The following is a 22,739-nucleotide window of genomic DNA, read 5'->3' as shown; positions in this document are numbered from 1 at the left end:
TAATTTTGATGATGAAAGTGAAAGTTGCTCAGTCATGTCCGACTCTTTGCAAGTCCATGGACTATACAGTCCATGGAATTCTCCAGGCCAGAATACTGGAGTAGGTAGCTATTCCCTTCTCCAAGGGATCTTCGCAACCCAGTAATCTAACCATGTCCAGTCTGTCTGTTTGTTGTTGCTGGTAGTGGCAGTGGTGATGGTGCTCTTGGAGTCTTATCTGAGAAATCGTTTGATCCAAAGTGATGACGATTTACACCCATGTTTTCTTCTAAGAATTTTATTGTTTTAGGTCTTACATTTAGGTCTTTGATCCATTTTATTGCTTTTTGTTTGTGAGGTAAAGGTCCAACTTCATTCTTTCGCATGTGGATATCCAGTTACCCCAGCACTATTTGTCGAAAAGATTACTTTCCCCATTGAATGGTCTTGGCCACCTGGTAAAAATTCAGTTGACCATAAATAGGAAGATTTCTTTCTGGACTCTCTCCACTCTACCCATTGACTTATATGTCTATCTTTATGCTAGTACCACAATGTCTAAACACTATAGCTTTGGATTAAGTTTTAACATGGGGCAGTCAGTCTTCCAACTTTGTTCTTCTTTTTAAATATTGTTTTGGGTATTCTGGGTCCCTTGAATTTCCACATGAAATTTAGATCAGCTGGTTAATTTATGCAAAAAACTCAGCTGGCATTTTGATATGGAATGCATTGAATCTGTAGATCAATTTGGGGAATAATGTCATTCTTAAAAATATGAATGGGACTTCCCTGGTGGTAGAGTAGATAGGAATCATCTGCCAATGTAGGGGATACGGGTTCAATACCTGGGGGTCTGGAAAGATTCCACATGCTGCAGAGCAACTAAAACCCATGTGCCACAACTACTGAGCCAGCAGGCCCAGAGCCTGTAGAGAAGCCGCTGCAATGAGAGGTCCGTGTACCACACGCAGATTAGCCCTTGCTCACCAAAACTAGAGAAAGCCCAGATGGCAACAAGGACCCATACAACCAAAAATAAATAAACAATAAAAAAATATTAATGTCCTCCAATTCATGAACATACAATGTCTTCCCACTTATTTAGGTCTTTTAAATTTTCTTTCAAGAATATTTTCTGGTTTTAAGAGTATAAGTTTCACACTTGTTCCATCAAATATACTCCTAAGTATTTTATTCTTTTTGATGCTATAATAAATGGAATTCTTTTTAAATGTCAGTTTTGGATTTCTTGCAATATTTCTGTGACTTTTTTGTAGTATTTTAAAATTAAAAAAGAAAAACTTAAAAAGAAGCACAACCATATAAAATATTTGCAACTGAGACACACTGCTGGTGGGAATGTAAAATATAACCAACCACCTTGGGGAAAAAATGTAGCATTATTTTAGTAAGGTTGATAAGCGTACACAATCTATGCCCCAACAATTCTACTCCGAGAAACTGTTTACCTGTGTACCAGCACTGCTTGAAATAAAATAGAAACAACTTAAATGTCCATCAGTAGCAGAAATGAATTTCTAAAAATGTGTGTTATATTCATATAATGGAATACTAAAAAGCAGTAAAATTAGTAAATTGCAGCTATACACAACAACAGGATTAATCTCAGGAACATATGTTGAGTATAAAAAGGAAATTACAGACAAATGCACTTAGAGAAGGGATTTAAAGTATACAAAATTAAACAATATACTATTTAGGAGTTTTGTACAGTGGCAAAACTAAAATGAAACAAGGGAATAATAAACACAAAACTCAGCATAATGGTTACCTTTCAAAGAAGATGAATGTTAGCACAGAGAGGGGAACAAGAGTAGCATATTTTGATGGGAACATGGTGTGTTCCCTATATTGTGATTTTTAATATCTCTTACAGAATTTATAAATTTGATCTGTTCAATATTTAAAATTTCTTAAAAGGGGGAAAATAAATATATACCCCTCTTTTAGAAATTTTAAAAAGACATTAATAGCCATACAAAATCTATTTGATGGATATATCATCAAAATACAGTAACTACTTTCCCATCACTTTCTACTTTTACTATAGAAAAGTTGAAAGACTAGTGCAAGAAATACCTATATACCCTTCAATGAGTTTCACCGATTGTTAATATTTTGCTATATTTGCTCTTTCTCTTCATTTTTATCCATTGTTGTTATTCTTGCTGAAAAATTTGGAAGTTAAGTCACATGTAATATTCAACCCTATATACCTCAATGTGTACTTCTTAAGAGCAATGGAATTCTCCTATATAACTAAAATATCCTTATCATGTCCAAAGAACTGAACTAACATTGATATAATACTCTCTAGTACACAGCTTAGATTTGTACTTTTTTAATGAATTTTAATTGTAATATAGGCATGGTATCCAGTCCCATCACTTTATGGCAAATGGATGGGGAAACAGTGGCAGACCTTATTTTTGGGGGCTCCAAAATCACTGCAGATGGTGACTGCAGCCATGAAATTAAAAGATGCTTACTCCTTGGAAGGAAAGTTATGACCAACCTAGACAGCATATTAAAAAGGAGACATTACTTTGCCAACTAAGGTCTGTCTAGTCAAGGCTATGGTTTTTCCAGTAGTCATGTATGGATGTGAGAGTTGGACTATAAAGAAAATTGAGCACTGAAGAACTGATGCTTTTGAACTGTGGTGTTGGAGAAGACTCTTGAGAGTCCCTGGGACTGAAAGGAGATCCAACCAGTCCATCCTAAAGGAAATCAGTCCTGAATATTCATTGGAAGGACTGATGTTGAAGCTGAATCTCCAATACTTTGGCCACCTGATGCAAAGAGCTGACTCGTTTGAAAAGACCCTGATGCTGGGAAAGATTGAAGGTGGGAGGAGAAGGGGACGACAGAGGATGAGATGGTTGGATGGCATCACCGACTCAATGGTGATGAGTCTGAGTGAACTCCGGGAGTTGGTGATGGACAGGGAGGCCTGGTGTGCTGCTGTCTATGGGGTCGCAAAGAGTCAGACACAACTGAGCAACTGAACTGAACTGAACTGATTCACAATGTTGTGCTAGTTTAGGCGTATAGCAGAGTGAGTCAGTTACACATATATACATATCCACTCTTTTTTAGATTCTATTTCCATATAGGTCATCATAGAGTATTACTGAATAGAGTTCTCTGTGCTAACAGTAGGTTCTTATTAGTTATCTATTTTGTATATAGTAGTGTATATGAATTTCATTAATTGTCCCAGAGCTGTGTTTTTTATTTTTAGGTCTAAGATCCAATCAAGAATTAAGCATTGTACTTGGTTGTCCAGTCTATTTATTCTGTATAATTAAAAACAGTCCCCTTTTTTTGTTTTTGTTTTTTTTCTTTCTGGTCTTTTAAAAAATGCAGGTTAGGTGTTTCGTAGTGTGTCATACACTGGATTTTCCTGAGAGTGTTCTCAGATGATTAGATTCAGTTAAACACGTTTGGCAGTTATACTTCATGGGTGATGTCATGTACTTCCCTTTGTTCATAAGGTCAATCTGTCCCATAATGGGAGATGCAAAGTTTGATTGCATGGACTCCATGCGATCCTATGGACTGTAGCTCACCAGGCTCTTCTGTTCCTGGGATTCTCCAGGCAGGAACACTGGAATGGGTTGTCATGCTCTCCTCCAGGGGATCTTCTGGACCCAGGGATTGAACCCACATCTCTTACGTCTCCTGCATTGGCAGGCGGGTTCTTTACCACTAGCGCCACCTGGATAGCCAGAACTGGAGGTTTAGACAGGGTTAACAGAGGCTTGTTTTGTCTCTGAGATAGTAGGGCAGCTTAAAACTGATGGGATGAGTTCCAGGCAGGAAGGAAATGGAAGGTAGCAATGAGAGAAAAGAATCAACAATGAGGAAAAGGCAGCATCCAGAGCCAGGTTGGGAGCATCAGACTTCAACAGAGGAGGGCAGCTCTTCACTGATTGGGAAGGGAGGGGAGAGACCAGTGTGTATGCAGTTAGGTGTCCAGATTTAGAAGGAAGTTTATAATCTAAAGTGGAGAGGGAAGGGAGAAGCAAGCAGCATGGTCATTTGCTAAGAGAAGGAGGAGGTCAGAAGTGTGAATGAAACTGAGTCTGCAACAGCCAGTCACTGTGGAGGGTGGGAGAAAGAGCCAACCAAGAAACCAGAAAGAATTTATGAGACATCAATTGAGCTGATTTCTCCCCCTACACTGTGTGTTGCAAAGGAGGCTGTGGTCTGTTGTTGGAGACCTTGGGATTTACAGTTCCAGGATCTGTAGGGTCTGCAATGTGACTAGAAGCAGGTGACTAAGCAGGAGTAAAGGTGATGGTGTTTCGGAAGAGAGAGTAAGAAGAGAAACTAGGAGCTGGTGAGGCAGAGACTGTGAGCCAGGTGCCAGCATCGGCTATATACTAGAGGTGGGCACTGTGTGCGGCTGTTTAGTTGGAAACTGACTGCACAGATGCTGACTTTGGGTACTTGTTCAGTTATACTTAAATGAAGGCGTCTTGTTATTTCTCCACTTCATCTCAGGACAGAGTGGTTTCCTTGTATTTTTTTCCCTGGATCTCATTCCATGCTGTCTTTGTCACTGCCTTTTTTTCTGGCTTATGTTTCAGGTGATGACAAGGAGATCTAAGGTTGATGATATCAAGAAAGTACCTTCCAGAAAGTGAAAATGCCTTCTCTCTCTCTCTGCCTCCCTCCTAATCTCTACCACTGCCTTAAAGCTTCCTTAAGTTCTTTTGGTTGGAATGACCTTTCTACATATCAGCAGATGACACTGTCTCTGGTTATTTTCTGATCAGGCATGCACTGAGCTGTCAAATTTATGTCATTCCCCTGCACATGATGAAGTTTCCCTGACTGGATGCTGCCAGACCTGCTCTCGGTTGCTGGGGGCTCCCACTAATACCATTCTAAAAGCAGGGAGGAACACTTCCCTGGTGGCACAGTGGATAAGACTCCACCTGCTAAGACAAGGGACACAGGCTCATTCCCTAGTCCAAGAAGATTCCACATGCTGAAGATTCCACATGAAGCCCATGTGCCACAGCTACTGAGTCCTCACGCTGCAACTACTGAAGCCCGGGCTCTGCAACAAGAGAGAAGCCCCCCACTCTTTGCAACTAGAGAAAGCCCAAGTTCAAGGCAGCAAAGACCCAGTGCAGCCAAACTAAATAAATATCCCAAGGACTATTTTTCAAAAAAAGCAGAGAGGAGGAAAATATGGACAGTCACCAACCCTTCCTGTTTTCATCCTATCCATGTTGAGTTGAAAGTGGCTTACAGTTTGATAACCTAATTCTAATTTATAGAACTTGGAACTTTTTGAACTAGAAGAATCATACTACAATATCAGCCTATTTAAAAAATGACACTAAAACAGAAGTACCTCCTATAGTCTAGAAATCCCTTTGGTTGCTTCTCCACTGATTGCTGCAGCACTTACGAGTCCTTTTAGGGCAAACATAATCCCCCTGAGGAGGACATGGCAACCCATTCCAGCATTCTTGCCTGGAGGATTCCCATGGACAGAGGAGCCTGGTGGGCTACAGCCCATAGGGTCACAAAGAGTCGGACACGACTAAAGCAACTTAGCACAGCACACACAAAAACGATTAACCCATTTCATCTTTTTTTCACCTTCCAATTCTTTTCTTAATGTCTTCTTTCCCTCTCTGCCTCCCTTCCATAATTAGAAAGGGACTTGAGGTATCAGTGGGTCACCTCGGTGCTGAGTCGGCAGCAGCTTGATGGTTTCTATTTCCACCTTTTTCTTTCAGCCACTCAAGGGCTGCCAAGGAAGTGGCCTTTCTGCAAGTCCTGGCTGCTTCTCCCTGCCTGGTGCTTTTCCTGGCAGGTGGGCCCCAGAAACGCTTCTTTTAGGGAAAGGCAAATGGAACCAGAGAGTGAAGCACTTAGACACTGGCGCTCCCTCTGCCCATCTCTCCCCTTCCTCCCTCCAGCACCGTTCAAACAGTAGCTGAGCCCCTACTGGTACCAGGCCCAGGAGAGGCAGAAAGGAGGCACCAGACACACAGAGATGAGAAAACAGTCCTTGTCCCCAAAGCACTGCCCCCTGGACCTTACATAAATGAAGCTCTCCTTGATTCACAGACCAAAATACAAGGAAACTGAGTCAAATGACTTCTTGAGAATCCTTTCTGTTTTCATAGCAATGACTTTCAAGAATTGTTTTAGTGGAGAATCTCTGTTCTGGAAAATCTCTTTACACCCTAACATGCTCCAGGTCCTTCACATTCTATCAACTGTTACGTGTTCCAAGAATATGAAGGTATTCAAATAAAAAAGTGAATATATTGTAGTATTGTTATGATATAGAATATCATATACATTCATTAAAAATGATGCTTACAGGGGACTTCCCCAGTGGCCCAATGGTTAAGAATCCACCTTGCAAAGTGGGGGATGCAGGTTCGATCCCTGATCAGAAAACTAGGATCCCAGGAGCCCTCACGCTATCCTCAGGTGAGTCTGTGCTCTGCCAGGAAAGATCCCCAGTGCCACAACTAAGACCTAACATAGCCAAAATACATAAATATTTTAAAAAACAAAAAATAAAATAAGAATGATGCTTACAAAAGCTTAATGAGACGGAAAAATAGGCCAACTATAACACCTGACTCCGGCAGAGAAGAGAGCCTAGAATATTAGGTATTAAGTCACTGAAAGTGATTATCCTTGAGTGGCAGGATAATAAGTGCTTAAAACTTCTGACTTTTATTTTTCAAAGTTAAAAAAATAACTTTTTTTCTATAATAAAAATGAGTACAGTTATTTAAAAATATCTAGAAGTGATTGTTTCTGTAGCAAATATTTCAGTATACATGCCAAGGCCAGATGTGAATACTTTTAAAAATGTGCTTTGCCTTGAATTTTCTGAATCTGTCTATAGCACTGATTTTCCTTAATTTTAAGTTACTGTAACTAGTCAAATTCCAGTACCTTTCAGAGGAATGATAATCTCAAAATACTCACTTTGGAAGAATCCAAGGGCATTGAGAAGGGGAAAGGAAGGGCCAATGAAATCTCTCTAGCTGTCAAATGTGCAGGGTTTTATTTAGGGTCTTGCACTGATAAGCTCAGTTGGTAAAGAATCTGCCTGCAAGGCAGGAGACCCCGGTTCGATTCCTGGGTCAGGAAGATCCACTAGAGAAGGGATAGGCTACCCACTCCAGTATTCCAGGGCTTCCCTTGTGGCTCAGCTGGTAAAGAATCCTCCTGCAATGCGGGAGACCTGGGTTTGATCCCTGGGTTGGGCAGATCCCCTGGAGAAGGGAAAGGCTACCCACTTTAGTAATCTGGCCTGGAGAATTCCATGGACTGTATATTCCATGGGGTCGCGAAGAGTCGGACATAACTGAGTGACTTTCACTCACTGATTAAGAAAGGTGAAAGTGAAGGTCATCAAGAGGTTATTTGAGGAAAAGGCTCAGGGTGAGGGAGTCCAACCACTGACCAGAGATGACTTCACCTCCTGAAACAGGTGCTCAGATACCCTGGCCGGCGTATGACTGAGCTATTGGATAACAACTCGGCAAGATCACAAATGCCACTTGGTACAAGGAAAACACCTATAAGAGAAGGTGCTCCCTCCACGGCAAGGAAGTGGAAAATCCACAAGAAGTAACCAAAATCTGGTGAATGCCTGGTGTGACGAAAGCCCCTCTACTTCCCTCAATGGAAGTGGGCAGAGAGAAAAATGCAGAATGGTCAGTAGTGGAAGATGCCTAGAACTCACTTCTGCTTCTGGAAGAGCTGAGAGAGAAGATGTCTAACCATCTCTGGCTAATTCACTTACAAGTCAGTATTTCCAACTGACTGTGGTGTAACCTGTCAATCAAAATTTTAGAGGCTAAAGCGAAGATTGCACTGTTAATCAGGTGCTTGGGTCTCCAGAAGGAACGGACAAACCTTTCATGTCTCAAGCACAGCCACTAAGAGGTGTTAAAGAGGGAAAAGGCTATGGTTAGCTGGCTCATCTGGCCCATGGAACTAGCAATGAAAGATTTCACAGGGAGCTGTACTTATCAAAGGGCGCTCTTCTGACAAGCCATCTGGTCTCCCCTGGGAGCTTGCTGGAAGCCAACCCAGTCCTGCTGAAGGAGATGTGCTTTTCTTTTTTAATGAATTTTTTTTTTTATGAGCACCATTTTTTAAAGTCTTCATTGAATTTGCTATGATATTGCTTCTGTTTTATGTTTTGGGTTTTTGGCCACAAGGCATATAGGTTCTTAGCTCCTGTTGGACCAGGGATCGAACCCACACCCCTTGCGTTGGAAGCCAAATTCCTAATCACTGGACCACCAGGGAGGTCCCAGGAATGTGTGTTTTATTAATAACAAGGTCCCCAGGGGCTCTGCATGTACAGTACAGTTTAAGGTGTAGTAAACGACAGGTGCAGAGTATTTCAAGCTCTTCTGAATTTTCCTGCTTCCCACCTGTTTTCAAATATATAGAAAATAAATTTTTTTACTGTGGCAAAAAGATTTATCCTCCACTTAAAAATCTCTGTGAGTGTGTTTGTGTGTGTTTGCCATCAGCTAAGGTACTCAGAAGCAACTTGACATTTATAATTTCCTTTTCAAATCCAAAGTTAACAAAAGCAGACATTTTCCAGCAGTCTCAATTTTCTAAATTCCTTATTGCTTCTTGTAATTCTAACCAAATGTGATGTTTGAGAGGGATGTTATTTACCACAGACTACTAAAATATTTGCTCCTTACCTTTTTACATTTTCTGGAAAAAAAATTTTTTTCCTTCTCGACTTATTCTCTTAGGAGATGACCTTCTCCTAAGGTCATCAGGAGAAATTCTAACTTTGCATTTTTTAAATGAGGTTTCTTGTTGCTGACACGGGGAGTGGTGTTCTGGTTTCTAGGTTGAAAACGTGTTGGTAGTGTGCTTAGCAGCAGCAGCAGTGTGCTAAATGTATAATAAAAGTCCTCCTGTGAGAATGTGACTCACTGAGCCATAGAAAGAGCTCAGGTAGCTCAGACCCCACCATCCCAAGCAGGGTTATCTCTGCCCTGAGGGAATTTCTCTTCATAAATGAGTGGCCAGCTTCCAGGCCACTGATGATATCACAGATTTAACAGAATCAGGCAAACATGCACATCAGTTTACCCTTGACCTAGGAGGAACAAGGTCAGAGTACTTTGAGGACATACTTACACATGAATTTGAAGTAATATTTAAAGTACTCCTGTGATATTTAGTACTGTAAACAAAAGGACAGAAGTGCCCTAAACATGCTTGGATTAAGCCAAAGGGAAAACGCAGAGTGAATCTAAGACTGGATCTAGGTAGGACCCTCCTTGAAAGCTCCATCTTACCTGATTGTCGAATCCGTTGAAGAGTTTGTTGTACCAGGACTTCTGACCTTGGGACAATGATGATGAAGTCCACTTTGCTGAAGTGGCCAAGGTCCAGGCTCTGGCTGCCGCTGTCCGCGATAGCACACACCTGGGACAGGAGTTTTCTGGCAACTGTGAGCTGCGGCTGATAAATCTGGAAGGTCTCATTCCCTAAATCTAAAATGTGAAAAAGTCATAAGAACACGATTAATTCACTTCTGTGATGGTCTCTATGAATCTGTACAGGGACAAATAATACACCCAGCGTAAAGTGATGCTCTGTTACCAAGAACCTTCACTTCCTACCCTCTCTCTCTATTAACTTTTAACAGATTGTCCAGATTTAATAGATTGTTTCCCTGACAACTCAGCTGAAAGGATGTGCTCAAGAGTGAATGTGGCAATTTCACAAATGTATTATTATAAAAATCGATTGTCTCACAAAGTATGAGCTCAGCACCCCTGCCTTGCCCAGAAACAAGGCCAACAGACCACATCCTTGCAGCTGGAGCCAGGACTCATCTCTGGAAAGGGGACGAGCTTCCTGGTTTCCTTAGAACTGTCAGCACAGGTCAGGTGCCCAAGCCCAGACCCCAAACAGAGGCAATGCCATAACCATAATCTTGCTGAGTTCCTTTGAGCTTTTCTGGATGGCACTGCAGTAAACACTGTCTCTCCAGCAAGTCAGCTGCAACATGGTTTGAAATTCTCCTCCCCATGACACTAACTTCACCTTTCTTTCCACTTAACTCCACTTTGCCAGTGCGTGTGACCTGGCAGGTCTGGTCAACTGTGGAGCTGACGCCTGTACTATCTGAAGAGACCTGATTCATGACACATCCAGCTGGCTGCTCAACAGGTGACATATCAGAAAAACATTGCCCAGATACTTTAAACATGCCAGTAGTTTTTTATTACAAGTTACAACCAAGCGATCAATCTCTTATACGTGCATGCGTTCGCACACACACGAGAGATAGGGTTAGTCGGCTAAACACCTGAGCAGGAAACATTTAATGCTTCTTGAAAGGACTGCTTTTTATCAGGAACACATGTGGAATTCTGAGCGGCACACACAAGGGCCCAATTAACCTGTGCTAATGAATGTTTTCTAAAACCAAGCTGCAACATAGCCCAGGCAAAGACAGTGGCCACATGACCACCAGCCACCATGGAACCCTGACAGTAAGTGGGTCTCCCACTGGCCGAGACAACCCACTAGAAAAGCCCCAAACTGCAACTTTCAAGAACAGCCCACATAGTTTTTGACCCACAAAGATAATCAAAATAAAAAATCCATCTTTGGATAGTTAGACTGTTATATCTTTCACTTCACAGGTTAGACAGCTGGGGACTAAAAGAGGAGGCATAACTTTGTAGAATTGAACTTAGCAAATTTTGAAGTTGGATGAAAGCTAAAAATGTGTTTAAGCTGTGTTTCTTTTCTTTTTCATCATTAAAATCTCTTATTTATTTATTATGTATTTTAGGCAATGTTTCTTAAACAGGGAATGGAGGGTGTGAATGTGGGAAGCTGTAAGTCTGAGAATTTTAAAATTCTAACTTGGTTCACATAATACACTTTAGATCATGTAGATGACTACTTTACTGCCATATAACGTCCAGGAGTCAAAAATCTTTATTGCCTTCAAATTCATTTTTATGCCTGGGGTGATGCCAAGCCACGCTCCTTTTCCTATTGTGGTCATCCTAATGCCTGAAGGATGCATTCCCACCAAGTATTAATAGAAGCCAAAAAGCTGTCAGCAGCTGCTCACACAGATCTGTTTCATATCCATTCCTCTGTTCTTTGTTCTGTCCTTTTTGACACTGTCCCTATCAAACAGGAACCTGAGGTAGGAATCTGAACCTAACGGAATCCAACCTAGAGATCCAACTCCTCACCCTGGTCCCACCGTCCCCCTTGGCATCCTGCAGTCCACTGTAGGGCACATGATGTGCCAGTGTTTCTGCTCCAGCTTCCAGGAAGGCCTCACTAACCCTGAGACTGTGCTTGCTAAGTCGCTTCAGGCGAGTCCGACTCTTTGTTGACCCTATGGACCGTAGCCCGCCAGGCTCCTTTGTCCCTGGATTCTCCAGGGAAGAATAACTGGAATGGGTTGCCGTGTCCTCCTCCAGGGAATCTTCCCAACCCAGGAATCAAACCTGTACCTCTTATGTCTCCTGCATTGGCAGGCAAGTTCTTTACCACTAGCACCATCAGGGAAGCTCTGAAATTATGTGTGTTTTACATATTGGAAGGTAAGTGCAGGGAGTGGAGAGCCAGGGGCCCAGGCCAGACTTTGTCCCAGATTCTTTCAGGCAGTTCTCTAAAGCCCTATGTGAGCACCCAGAGCTGGTGGGCCCAGCTGTGGAGCTAAGGAAGGTACACCAAGGACCCCAGAATCTTGTGAGGGAGAAAAAAAGAGAGAGGAGTACTGTGTTTAAAATAAAATCTTTGACCTAATTCTAGGTGACATTTACTAAGAACAAAGGCATCAGACCCAGGCCACAGGGTAAGGGAGAAGGAAATGGCAACCCACTCCACTATTCTTGCATGGGAAATCCCATGGACAGAGGAGCCTGGTGGGCTACAGTCCATGGGTCACAAAGAGTCGGACATGATTGAGCAGGCATGCACGCACAGGGTAAGGCGTTTTTAACTTGAGCCAGACCTCTCGAGGAGATAATGAGGAAAGGCCTGTCACAGTCCATGACTGAAAGACAAGACCTCAGAACCCTCAGAAGGAGTCAGCTTCTACGTCCGTCCCGAGGATGGGGTTCCCTCCTTTTGGCCTGAGGTGACATTACCCAGGTTCTGCGTGGGGATCATAGCAGCAGCCTCCTGAGGCGACACGTATTCGTTAAGGTCTCCATTGAAAGGGGTCACCACACTATCTCCTCGTCTCTGTTGCATTTTGTCTAGCAGCTTGTCTAGGTCATCACCTGTTACAAAATGAAGCAGAGATGAGGAAGTCACCAGGAAGGACGTGTTTGTATCAGATGTTGGGCAGCTAGGCTGGGTTTCTGTCGAGATCTGCCAGCCATCCCACTTCTCACATCAGAATTCACACTCAGTCACCCCTGTAACAGAATCATAGCCAGAGCTATCCTTGTTTGTATCATGCTTACAGGTTGCACGCTCTCACATACTACTGATAATTCTCTCTCGGCCCCTGTCATACCCAGAGCAGGCAGGATGGGATCATTGCGTCTCCATTTGACATACTAGAAAACTAGGTCTGGGAAGGCCCGGTGTTGCCCAAGGTCACACAACAAAGTAGTGGCTGAGCTGAGGCCTCCCATCCTAGCGCCTAAACCCCTCTGCTGCGTCAGGAGCAAAATGCTTAGCAGAAACCATTCCAAATGAGAGAACGTAAGTTGTCAAGCTTAAGCTCCACTCTCAGCTCATGGACAGGTTAAGATTTAGATCCAGAAAATCATGCAGCTGGGGACCCAGCAGCATTGCTGAATCCGACAGCCACTCACCTAATGATGTGGTTTTGAAATGCGATGCCAGGAAACTGACCTTTCCCGTGATGAGTTCATAACTAATTTCTTTCAAAAACTCACTTGTGGTGAGCATGCTCTCTGCCAGAGCCCTGGACTGGTGCTGACCTGCAGAACAGAGGGAGAGATGACGTGCCAATGCACAAATGCTCACCGGGACATGATTCATAATAAAACATCCAGAACTGAAAATGCAACCAGAGTCTGTGCCTAGAGGGACTTGGATGAGGAAAGTCTGGTGCATCCAAAGGTAATGCTGGTGACTCCCCAGCATTTGAAAGGATGATTCCAAAACTCCATTTGAAATGAAGTTTCAGATACAAAGTTAGGTGATTAAGGGAAAAAAAGCATCCCTTATGTGCATGGCAACCCACTCCAGTATTCTTGCCTGGAGAATCCTGTGGACAGAGGAGCCTGGCACACAGGCACACATGTTTGTAACTGGGAAAACATGCCATGGATGTATTTAAAAACTCACAGAGGGATGTTAAAAACCTTTAAAAAATTGTCTGCATGGCTATTATGAATATCAGTCTTAAAAATGTAAAGTTATGTTTTTTTTAAACAAATGAAAATGAGAATAAATGAATGTGTTATACTTTCTGATGAAGCTTGTTGAAAGATACATACATCACAGAGAGATAGGCAGGTGGGTTTCGTCAAAGCAAGGAGGCTTGGCCCCTTTGTTAGGAAGATGTGAGAGCCATTCACAGAGAGGAGAAAAGCAAAATTTAGTCCAAATGGCAACTCAGGATGGCATCTGATAGAAAATCAGCACCAGAAACAAAAATGCATTTTGTAATGTACCAACTCTCTGAAGCTTTTCTTTATGGTCAATGTTACAGCATTAAATACCCTCTCTGGTGAAGAGGTGAATATGTGAGTTAAGCTCCTGGCAGATAACGATGAACTGGCTTAGGCCACCTGTGGCAGTGGCTTTCTCACATGCTAGAGTGGTAACATTTCCAAAACCTTTTAAGGACAGAAGCGACAAGAGACAAGGGTATCTGTTACCAGGATGTGCTTTGAAATAATGCTCCCACCACCAGCTGACAGGGACGCCAGCCAAGCTACAGGCTACAAAAACTCTGATCTGAGGAGCAAAGGAAAAGTTAAAATTAGGAGGAAGAACCCAAGCTGAGGCCCTTGATCAGAGATTAATTGCATGGATTCCTGAGACACTCAGCAAGTAGTTTTCAAATGGACAGATGATTGAATGGATAGATTTTTAAAATTACTCACCTAATACGACCACGCAAAACTCATTTCCTCTGATTTTCGAAGCACAAATGGTTACCACATAATCCGGTAGTTTTTGATAGTGCCTCATTTCACTGAGAGTCCTCAAAGTTTCTGAAATGCCCTCTGCCAAAGAGTTCTGGGTCACAATCACATGAACCAAGTCTTGAGACACGCTGGCAATTAATCTAGCCAGCCAGGGGAGCTGTCCTGGTGACACTGGAGTGCACTGCACACCCATCTGCAGGGCTCTCTCTCTCAGAGTAAATTCCTGCATAGCTTTCAGCATAATTTGTTCAAATTCTTCCCTGAGAGGTATCTGATCAGGACCTAAATTGAAGAGAATTATAGCTAGAATTTCTTTTTTTTTTTTTAGATCACAGCTAGAAAAGAGAGACACGTACACACACACACACACATACACCAGTATGCTGTCTATTCCGGCTGGCAAGTAAGCTTTTTTTCCTGTAATGGCCTTAAGTATGGTGCATCTACTAATCATTTTTAATTGTGAAACTGCCTTCTCTCTTCTCTGTCTGCCTCAGTATATATTTTTACAATGCAGACTTCTGTTCCTATTACCTTTGAAAAAAGATGTGCTCAGAGAGTATCAATTCCACTGTATGCCTTGGGAGATGGTCACTGAGGGTGGTAATTTTAAAAATAATATCAGAAATATTATTATATAATATTGTTGTTGTTGTTGTTCGGTCGCTATGTTGTGTTCAACTCTTTGCAAACCAATAGATTGCAGCATGCTGAAGGCAGTGTTTTTGTTGACATATGAAACTTGGCATTATGGAAATAGTTAATGACTAATAACGCAAGAAGCTAAGCCACCAGTGTGTATAATCAGCTTCAGGCTTCATGCAGTTCTCATTTTATTCATAAATACTTTAGAAAAACATTTGCATGTATAGCCTCTGTACCAAATTTTGAGAATACTGTCCACAAAGAAAGTTAAGTTATTTTTCACTCCCAATTTATATTTAGGCAGTTTCACGCTTTCCCCAGATAAAGAATGCTCTCATCAGTGAGTTATTTCCCAGAGTTCTGGGGTAAAGATGGCCTTTGGCCCTCCTCTCTGGCTGTGGTTATGGCTAAGCTTTCACGGTTGATCCGTCCACCCTGGAATTAGGGGGATTTTGTTTCTCTTTAGAAACTCAACCAGGCTTTAGGACAAAATAAACAAGTCAATGTCTGGCATCCAAGTGACATAAATGAATTCTTATACTTAAGTTTAAGTTGAAACTGGAAGGACTACGTTTACTACTGCTACCCACAACCCCTTCTTTGGCTGTGCAGAACTGAGCTTTGAAACTCAGGCTTCTAAAACAGATCTAGAACCCTCGGTGTCTGTGATCTGAGATCAAGCAATTGCCTTGGAATCCAGAGTCAAAAGCCCCTTGCAGAAAAATACAAGGATGAGGGACCTGACTTCTGTATGGGAAGTAGGCAACTGAATGAATCAGAAATCTCTCCTTCCCTTTAACAGGGATTTAAGTGGTTTCCCTGACCCTGCCCGTCATCTCTGGGAAAGGAAGAAAGTGAAAGTTTAGTAATGTTTAGGACAATGAGAATTAAATAAAATGCTATAGGTTTTTTCTTTTTAAATATGTTTTTAAAATAAACAATTTTGGATAACCACAAGTACACCAATTGTCTCGCACAGGGAACTCTGCTCAATGTTATGTGACAGCCTGGATGGGAGGGGAGTTTGGATGCATGTATATGTATGGCCGAGTCCCTTTGCTGTCCATCATGTGATTGTGCTGTGAAACTATCACAACATTGTTAATCGTTGTGATACCCCAATACAATTATACCCCAATACAAAATAAAAAGTTAACAAAAAAAAAACAATTTTAATTTGAAAAAAAAACAAAAACAGTTTTTTCCAGGATTGGCTGGAGCCAGAGGGAAGTAAAAGAGTGAAGTCCTCACAGACTTTTCTCTTCTGTATATAGAAAGAGGGCAAAGTATTAGCAATGTTAACACTGGCTTTATGTTTCCATGCCTTCCCCAATCCTTTACTAGCGGAGACCTTTCTTATCACCTGGGAGCCACCAAAGTTTCTGGTCTTCATTTAACTTTACCAAACTAGCACCACGGTTCACGGCCATTAAGTACACACTTAGTAGTGAGAGGTTCACGGCCATTAAGTACACACTTAGTAGTGAGCTCAAAGTGCATAGAATTGTATTGACTGTATCAGGAGAAGGGAAGGTGGTCGTCTGTTTAAAGATTTCTCCCATCAGAACAAACCACAGCTCAAAAAGCATATGGCTCTGCCTGCCTCCAGCTTCTCATAGGCCATCTGAAGAAGCTGGTGAACAGGTATGTCGTAGGACCCACACCAAACCATGATGGAATTAACATGTTCTATTAGGCAGCATCATGAATCCCAAACACAAAGGCATTCTGGGAAAATAAACTCTCAGACACGTTCATGGCATTCTTGGTTACCTTAAAATTCACTTCTAGAGTTTTGATCGAATTACTGTTAGGAATGAGAAATGGAGGAAAAAGTATTAAAGTTTAAATGAAGTAAGAGACTTTTTTTAGAGTAAATTGCCTAGTTTCCAATCACCTCCCATCATTTCTTCATCCTTAGCCTTTACAGCTAAATTGCAGGAGGCTTTTCTCCATTTGATTATGGTCATTTTTCCCCCTTCAAGTACTGATCTCCAGTTACTCAGCCCAGACAACAGGGCTGAAAGCTTTTCAGCTAGAGCTGCCATAATAGGAAAGAACAAGGGTCCAACCGACTCAAGGTCCTCCAAGACTCTGGATTTGCTGATTTCATCATCTACTTCAAAAGACTTTCAGATTGTGAAATAACTGACTTATTTTTTTTAAAGTGACTGTAGTGGAAGGATCCATTCTTTCTGAAAAATCTTGCTTTTCTTCTTCTCTGTTACATTCAGGTAACTGAACCATCTGAGTATTAGCCCTGTCCTCTTAGGAGTCTGGATTTATTTTTTTGGATGTCTATTTAAAATCTATACAATATGTGAAAATATTCTTGCTGCCTTCTTTGAAATTTCTGAAGGCCAAAGAAAAAAAAAAAAAATTAAGGACTCCAGAAGAGTTAGTTGAGGAGAACTGACGTCTCAATGTTTAAAATTTACATTAAGAAAAAGAAACAGCTATTTATTTTGGACACCGAGAAACATAATTAATTGGTTGCCAGTAAAATTCTGGATTGAATTGATCCTGAAGGGCAGAGAAGAGTTTTGTCTAATAAAGAGTGTTCTATTTTTTAATAAAAGAACTTTTAGTAATTTAAGGGAAGATGTTTTGTTTAGACCATGTGGTTCATTTAATTAACTTGGACTTTGACTGCTTAAATTGTTACTGAGATTGAAAAAAATGCTATGCTGATATGTTTGGTTTGCTATAATAGCATTACTTCATGTGGTCTTATCTTACTGATCCTGAAGGCATCTTGAAGCTGTTTTTTCATCCTGAAACATGGTTGAAAGTCAATATGTATCAATTAAAATTATGATGTCAAATGTCAGACCCAGGAGATTTTTTATAATTTTACCACCTGCTAATAAAAATGATTAGCAAGTCCAAGATTTATCATGAAAGTGGCTCATGAGATACCTGAAGCCTCACCAAATTTCAAATGTCCATGTCAAGGCAGATCCTATGTCAAGGGATGTCTTTGGGCTCTCGAGGTACTAAGAGCTGCAAGGTACAAGGCTGCAGGCTGTTGCTCCAAGGGCTGAAGGTGAAGTTTGTGTGTGTGTATGTCTGTGTGTGTGTGTGTGTAACATTGTTTAGCCCCATGTCTTTTTATCATTTAACACCAAAGTACTTTAAAACATTGAAAAAAATTCACAAGAGCACAGATAAAATTTTTAATGTGTAATTTTACAACTCAAACATTTTTCCTAAGTAAATCAGTGGTTTGAAGTCATGGAAAGAGTGTATAATTAGGCTGCATATTAGATGGCCCACTGCAGTTTGCAAAATAAAGGACATTGCAATGTAAATGCTGCAGAGCCACTGCATACACCCACTATGGGGCTCAGGAGGAGATATCAAACAGAGGAAGGAAGTGAAGGGTTCCTGACCTACGTATCCCTTTACCCTAAAGCCCAGAAGACCTTCCAGGGAGTTCCAAGATACTACCTCAAGGAAGGGAAGTGGTCTGGGACCACATCAAAGGGATAAAGCTAGAGAAGAAAAAAAAGCGTGTAGGGACAGTGGATAAATAAGATAAAAAGGCCAAGTGGAAAATCGGAAAATAACTGTCTACGGCAATGACTACATTTGCATTCCAGATGGGAGCTGCACTTTCAGAAAGGTGGCTTGGCCTGAGTCCCCAAGGGAGGTACCCATGGCACAGCTCTCAGTTAGTCTGCCATCAACTGCTTTGGAGACCTTAGACCAACATGGGACTGGACACTAGGTGGAGCAATTTATCTCTTCTAGAACCTGAAGAAGTAAAGCAAGGAGCAAGGGAGGCTAGGTCTGAGAAAAGAGGAGAAAAAAAGTAGGAAAGAGAAGGAAATGAATAGGAAAGAAATGGAGGAAAGGACGAGGAAAAGTCATAGTGAGTGGGGTTGAAGAAAAAGAATGTTAGAAGCAAAAAAGGAGAAGGAAGAAGTGGATAAAGGTGAGAAAGTGAGTGAGAAAGGAAAAAAGTATGTTACAAAACAGAATAAAAATGGCCACCATCAAATGATTATTGAAAATAGCTTACCCAGCCGTACGAGATACTGTATTGTCAGAAGAATCATGTTTTCCACGCTCAGGAGTTGGCTGCCAGTCAACCCTAATTGTTCCAAATCCTTGTTTTCCAACTGTGGAATCTTGTAGCAGTTCACCAGCAGAGGACTGACAACAATGTCACCAACATTTCCATAGAAATAGGGTAAAGTGCCATAGCCTGCCCCAACAGAAGCAGGTCAATAAAGTTCAACATTTCCTCCTGAGGTCCAACCAGGTATATTTGTTCAGCTAGGATCAACGATGCCTACCAAAGTTCCCTGACCTCTGAATGTCTACCAAACAAATTACTCAAATATATCAATCCTAGAGAATTTACTCAAATGCTCTAAATGCTACCCTTTTATTAAATTAGATGAACAAGAAACAAAATACTCAAATTATATAGGGACATGCTAATTAATATCTCTGCCATAGAGGATTGATGAAAGTTTGCAAAAACATCTCTGTATCCTTCGTAAACCTGCAGGAATAAAATATTTTCAGATAAAATTCCTGATCAGATAAGAAGTCAGAGAATAGATAGACTACCATAACATGCTTACTTCACTTCTTGATGTTTTCTTTTAAAAAGTTTAAGCTAAACTCATAGATCAACAGCAATATTCTGCCAGTCACAAGTATTAAAACTTGGAGGGTCTTACTCTTTTTGCTATCTTAGCTATTTTTGTTATGTTCTCTTCCTGAATGTCAATAAAAGTCTCAAATCATCTTAGAAGTAGATAGGACAAAACGTGTTGAAAATACACACTGTGTTGATGGTCTGATGGAGAGAACAGTCCCTCCATGAGTCTTTCTAAAAGACAGACACCAAAGGGTCGTAGTTTTACTTATCCTTCCAAGGCTTAGCTGCACCGTGCATGTAACTCGAATGCTCAGTAAGCACTTCCTGACTATACGGAATTTAAACAACTGGATTTCCCCCAGTGCCTGGAGGTCCAGGGGGCAGCCTGATAAAGAACAGGGCTCAAAGCAAAACCACCCATGTCAGTAGGCTCAAGCCAACTGCAAGAAACAGATAACACCTCACATAGACATACCATAAAGACCCCCTGGGCTTAAACACCCTATCTGTTTAGTCCTGGGGGTAAAGTCAGCAGTCTTCTTCTGGCCTCAGCTAGCCGCACCTCCCCCCACCACACCACCCCTGGCAACGAGGGGACTCTTGATGTGGGTATGAAAGGTACCACCACTTATCAAGAGCTTAGAAAGGCTCTCACTCCTACAGCTTCCCATGGTTGAAATCTGCAGCTCTGGGGCCTCTTGGTCCTCCTGAGAAGGGCCTCTTCGCCAACTCAGCTTGTTCCTTTTCTCTGCAGCCTGGATCTCTTTGACTGAAATAAGCCCTCCCCAGCTTTGTCCGCTTTCACCCACCCTTCTCGTCCCTAGCTGAAAGGTGACTTCTGAGAAGTCTTCTCAGACCCCTCCAAACAGAGTTAAGCTCCCTCTCCTCTGAGCTCTTGGAGTTCTTGGCTGTGATCTCTAGACTCCCCCCAGCTAAACAATGCTCTTTGTGGGCAGAAAGACGGCCTTCTTCCTAACTTCTAGTCCCTTGTTTAGTATAGCTTGAAGGAACTGACCAATAAAAGCTGAAAGAATTAATAGAGGCATCAATGAATACATTCACGAATACATGAATAAAGACACATCGAAATGGAGGAGTGCTTCTAGATTCCAGGGGACACAGGCAACTTGGAATTCCTTTCCTTACCTATCAGGATAACTGGTCTAACTCCTGAGTTACTCAGCAGATTTTCAGGAACAATTACAGTTTCCCCTGCAGGAATGGGTCGAGGTTGTAAAATTCCAGTTAATGGGGTCTGTGGAACTGGGGTAGATAAAAGGGACTCTGCAAAAAAAAAGTTGTTTGACAAGAAGGATTAGATAGGAAGGCTAAATGAAATACAGTTGAAATCAACACAGTGTGACTGCCTTTAATATGCAAGTTTTATAGGTCTAATGGCTGTTTTATTAAAGATATTCATGCTTACTATATAAAATAAGAAGTGAGTGGAACAAACAAATATATCAACCATTATCAAATCATCTGGAGATAGCTACTATTTAACACTCTGGCAGTTTTTCCTTTTAGTTGTTTTCCCATATACAGTATTTTGGATTCTGTTTTGTATTTTATCTCTTCCAGCACTAAATTATCAAGGCATATCTAGTCATTACAGAAAATGTGAAAAGTATAGAAAAATGAGAATAGGGATAAATTCATAATTAGTCAGTATACCTACAGGCAATCACAGTACCATGTTGGCACAATTCTTTTTGTATGTATCATTTCTACATAGTCTTTAGAATTTTTAATCAAACAAAGTTTTAAATAACCTTATGTCCTAGAATTGGTATGTTTACATTTGTCTGTGTTTTATACAGCAAGGTAGATGGGCATTTGAACATTTTAACTGTAGGCATCAAATGGCCACAGTTGGGTATTATATGGGAGAATCAGTTGGATTTCAGGATTCTAGTCACAGACTGAACCACTCAATTCAGAAATAGTAAGTACAGGTCATGTAAGGACCCAGATCACAGGAGAAGACATCTAACACCACTACTCACAGTGCAAGTTCAGTCATGATCTGTGATGGTGGGCTGGTAGCATTATGCCCTCTGTAAAGAATGGTTTATGGATACTACAGGATACAACAAAGCCAGATGGTGACTCAAGATGATGACTCACATGATGGCACATGTGCTTGTTCAGATGGCAGATACGATGGGGACAAAAGATCAGCTGCTAGAATGCTGGACACAATTGTTGGTAAAGGAAATTTATCTTCAAGGGTTCATGGAAAGAACAAGATTAGGAGATACCTCTGCTAATTTAAGGAAACTTAAAACCCATCTTCTGTTGAAATCTTACCAGTTCTTGAAAGAGGGCGAACTGTAGGAATAGGTACAACTAAACCAGGTTGGGGGATGGGTGACCCAGGATACCATCCTCGGTGTCGCTTCTTTGGTGGCCCAGAAATGAACATGGTAGCTGAATGCAAAAAGAAAGATGAGGCTTGTCCTTAGTGATGGAAGTAAGGAAAGAAGTCAAAGTAACACAAGACCTTTACTATGATTATACTCAGAAAGTCGACGTCACTTTTCTAGAGGTAAGGATAAAATTAGAAAAAGTCACATATTTACAATACCATCTAACAACTGCAGGCTGTTTTATGATGTACAGTTTTACCTAAATTATTTCATCTGATTCTATCAACAACTCCATGAAGTTGCAGGACAACTACATTGTTATACCCATTTCATAGAGAGTGAACAAAAGGCTCACATTTACTCAGGGTCACATAGCAGAGATGAACTTTGAACCCTGTAATTTGGTCATCAAAGCCCATGACTTTTAAAGATACATCTTATATATTTGCTTCAATGTTATTTCCTTGGTAGGCCCATCCTTGTAGAATGGGCAGTAGACACACAACTGTAATTGTTCATACCAATCATAAACTTTCAAAATATTGCACGAGAAGCTAAGGAAAAACTGGGAATGCCCTGCCAGACAGTTCATCATTCCAAACTCTTTGGAGCACTTCTTCCATAACTGAGTTGCATTATTTCAAAACTCTAAGATGGGTATTGTACCTTGGTCTCCCGAGGCAAAGCTAGGTCTTGGTGACAACGAATAATTCCCTGGGCGGGCGGGCGTGGAGCTAGACGCACTGCTCTTTCCTCCGTGGCTACTGTTCCCATTAGCAGCATCTGTGGTACAAAAGAGGGGCCACTCAGAACAGAGTCTGGGCAGGACACTGCTTTCTGTGACGCTGCAACCGTACGACAAACCATGCACCCTAGGATTCAAAGACATCCCACTGATGGGACAGCTCAGCTGCGCAAAGCCAACTACAACCATCAGAGTAGTACCTTCAGTAA

General features: G+C 41.5%; 1 protein-coding gene across 2 annotated transcripts in view; it reads right to left on the bottom strand.

The window, feature by feature from the left end:
- The window catches only part of GREB1L (GREB1 like retinoic acid receptor coactivator), a 122,138-nt gene that overhangs the window by 43,802 nt on the left and 55,597 nt on the right, over positions 1 to 22,739 (bottom strand). For both annotated transcript variants that reach the window (XM_040264709.1, XM_040264710.1), the window contains 8 exons: positions 22,452 to 22,568; positions 21,727 to 21,846; positions 20,563 to 20,700; positions 18,826 to 19,011; positions 14,112 to 14,438; positions 12,849 to 12,977; positions 12,171 to 12,305; positions 9,339 to 9,536 (listed from right to left, as the gene is read on the bottom strand). In XM_040264709.1, the coding sequence (XP_040120643.1) occupies positions 9,339 to 9,536; positions 12,171 to 12,305; positions 12,849 to 12,977; positions 14,112 to 14,438; positions 18,826 to 19,011; positions 20,563 to 20,700; positions 21,727 to 21,846; positions 22,452 to 22,568 (1,350 nt within the window). The remainder of the gene's footprint in view (positions 1 to 9,338; positions 9,537 to 12,170; positions 12,306 to 12,848; positions 12,978 to 14,111; positions 14,439 to 18,825; positions 19,012 to 20,562; positions 20,701 to 21,726; positions 21,847 to 22,451; positions 22,569 to 22,739) is intronic.

Source organism: Oryx dammah, unplaced genomic scaffold, assembly GCF_014754425.2.
Source record: "Oryx dammah isolate SB20612 unplaced genomic scaffold, SCBI_Odam_1.1 HiC_scaffold_22, whole genome shotgun sequence".
Taxonomy (NCBI): domain Eukaryota; kingdom Metazoa; phylum Chordata; class Mammalia; order Artiodactyla; family Bovidae; genus Oryx; species Oryx dammah.
This window is presented reverse-complemented; position numbering and strand designations above follow the sequence as displayed.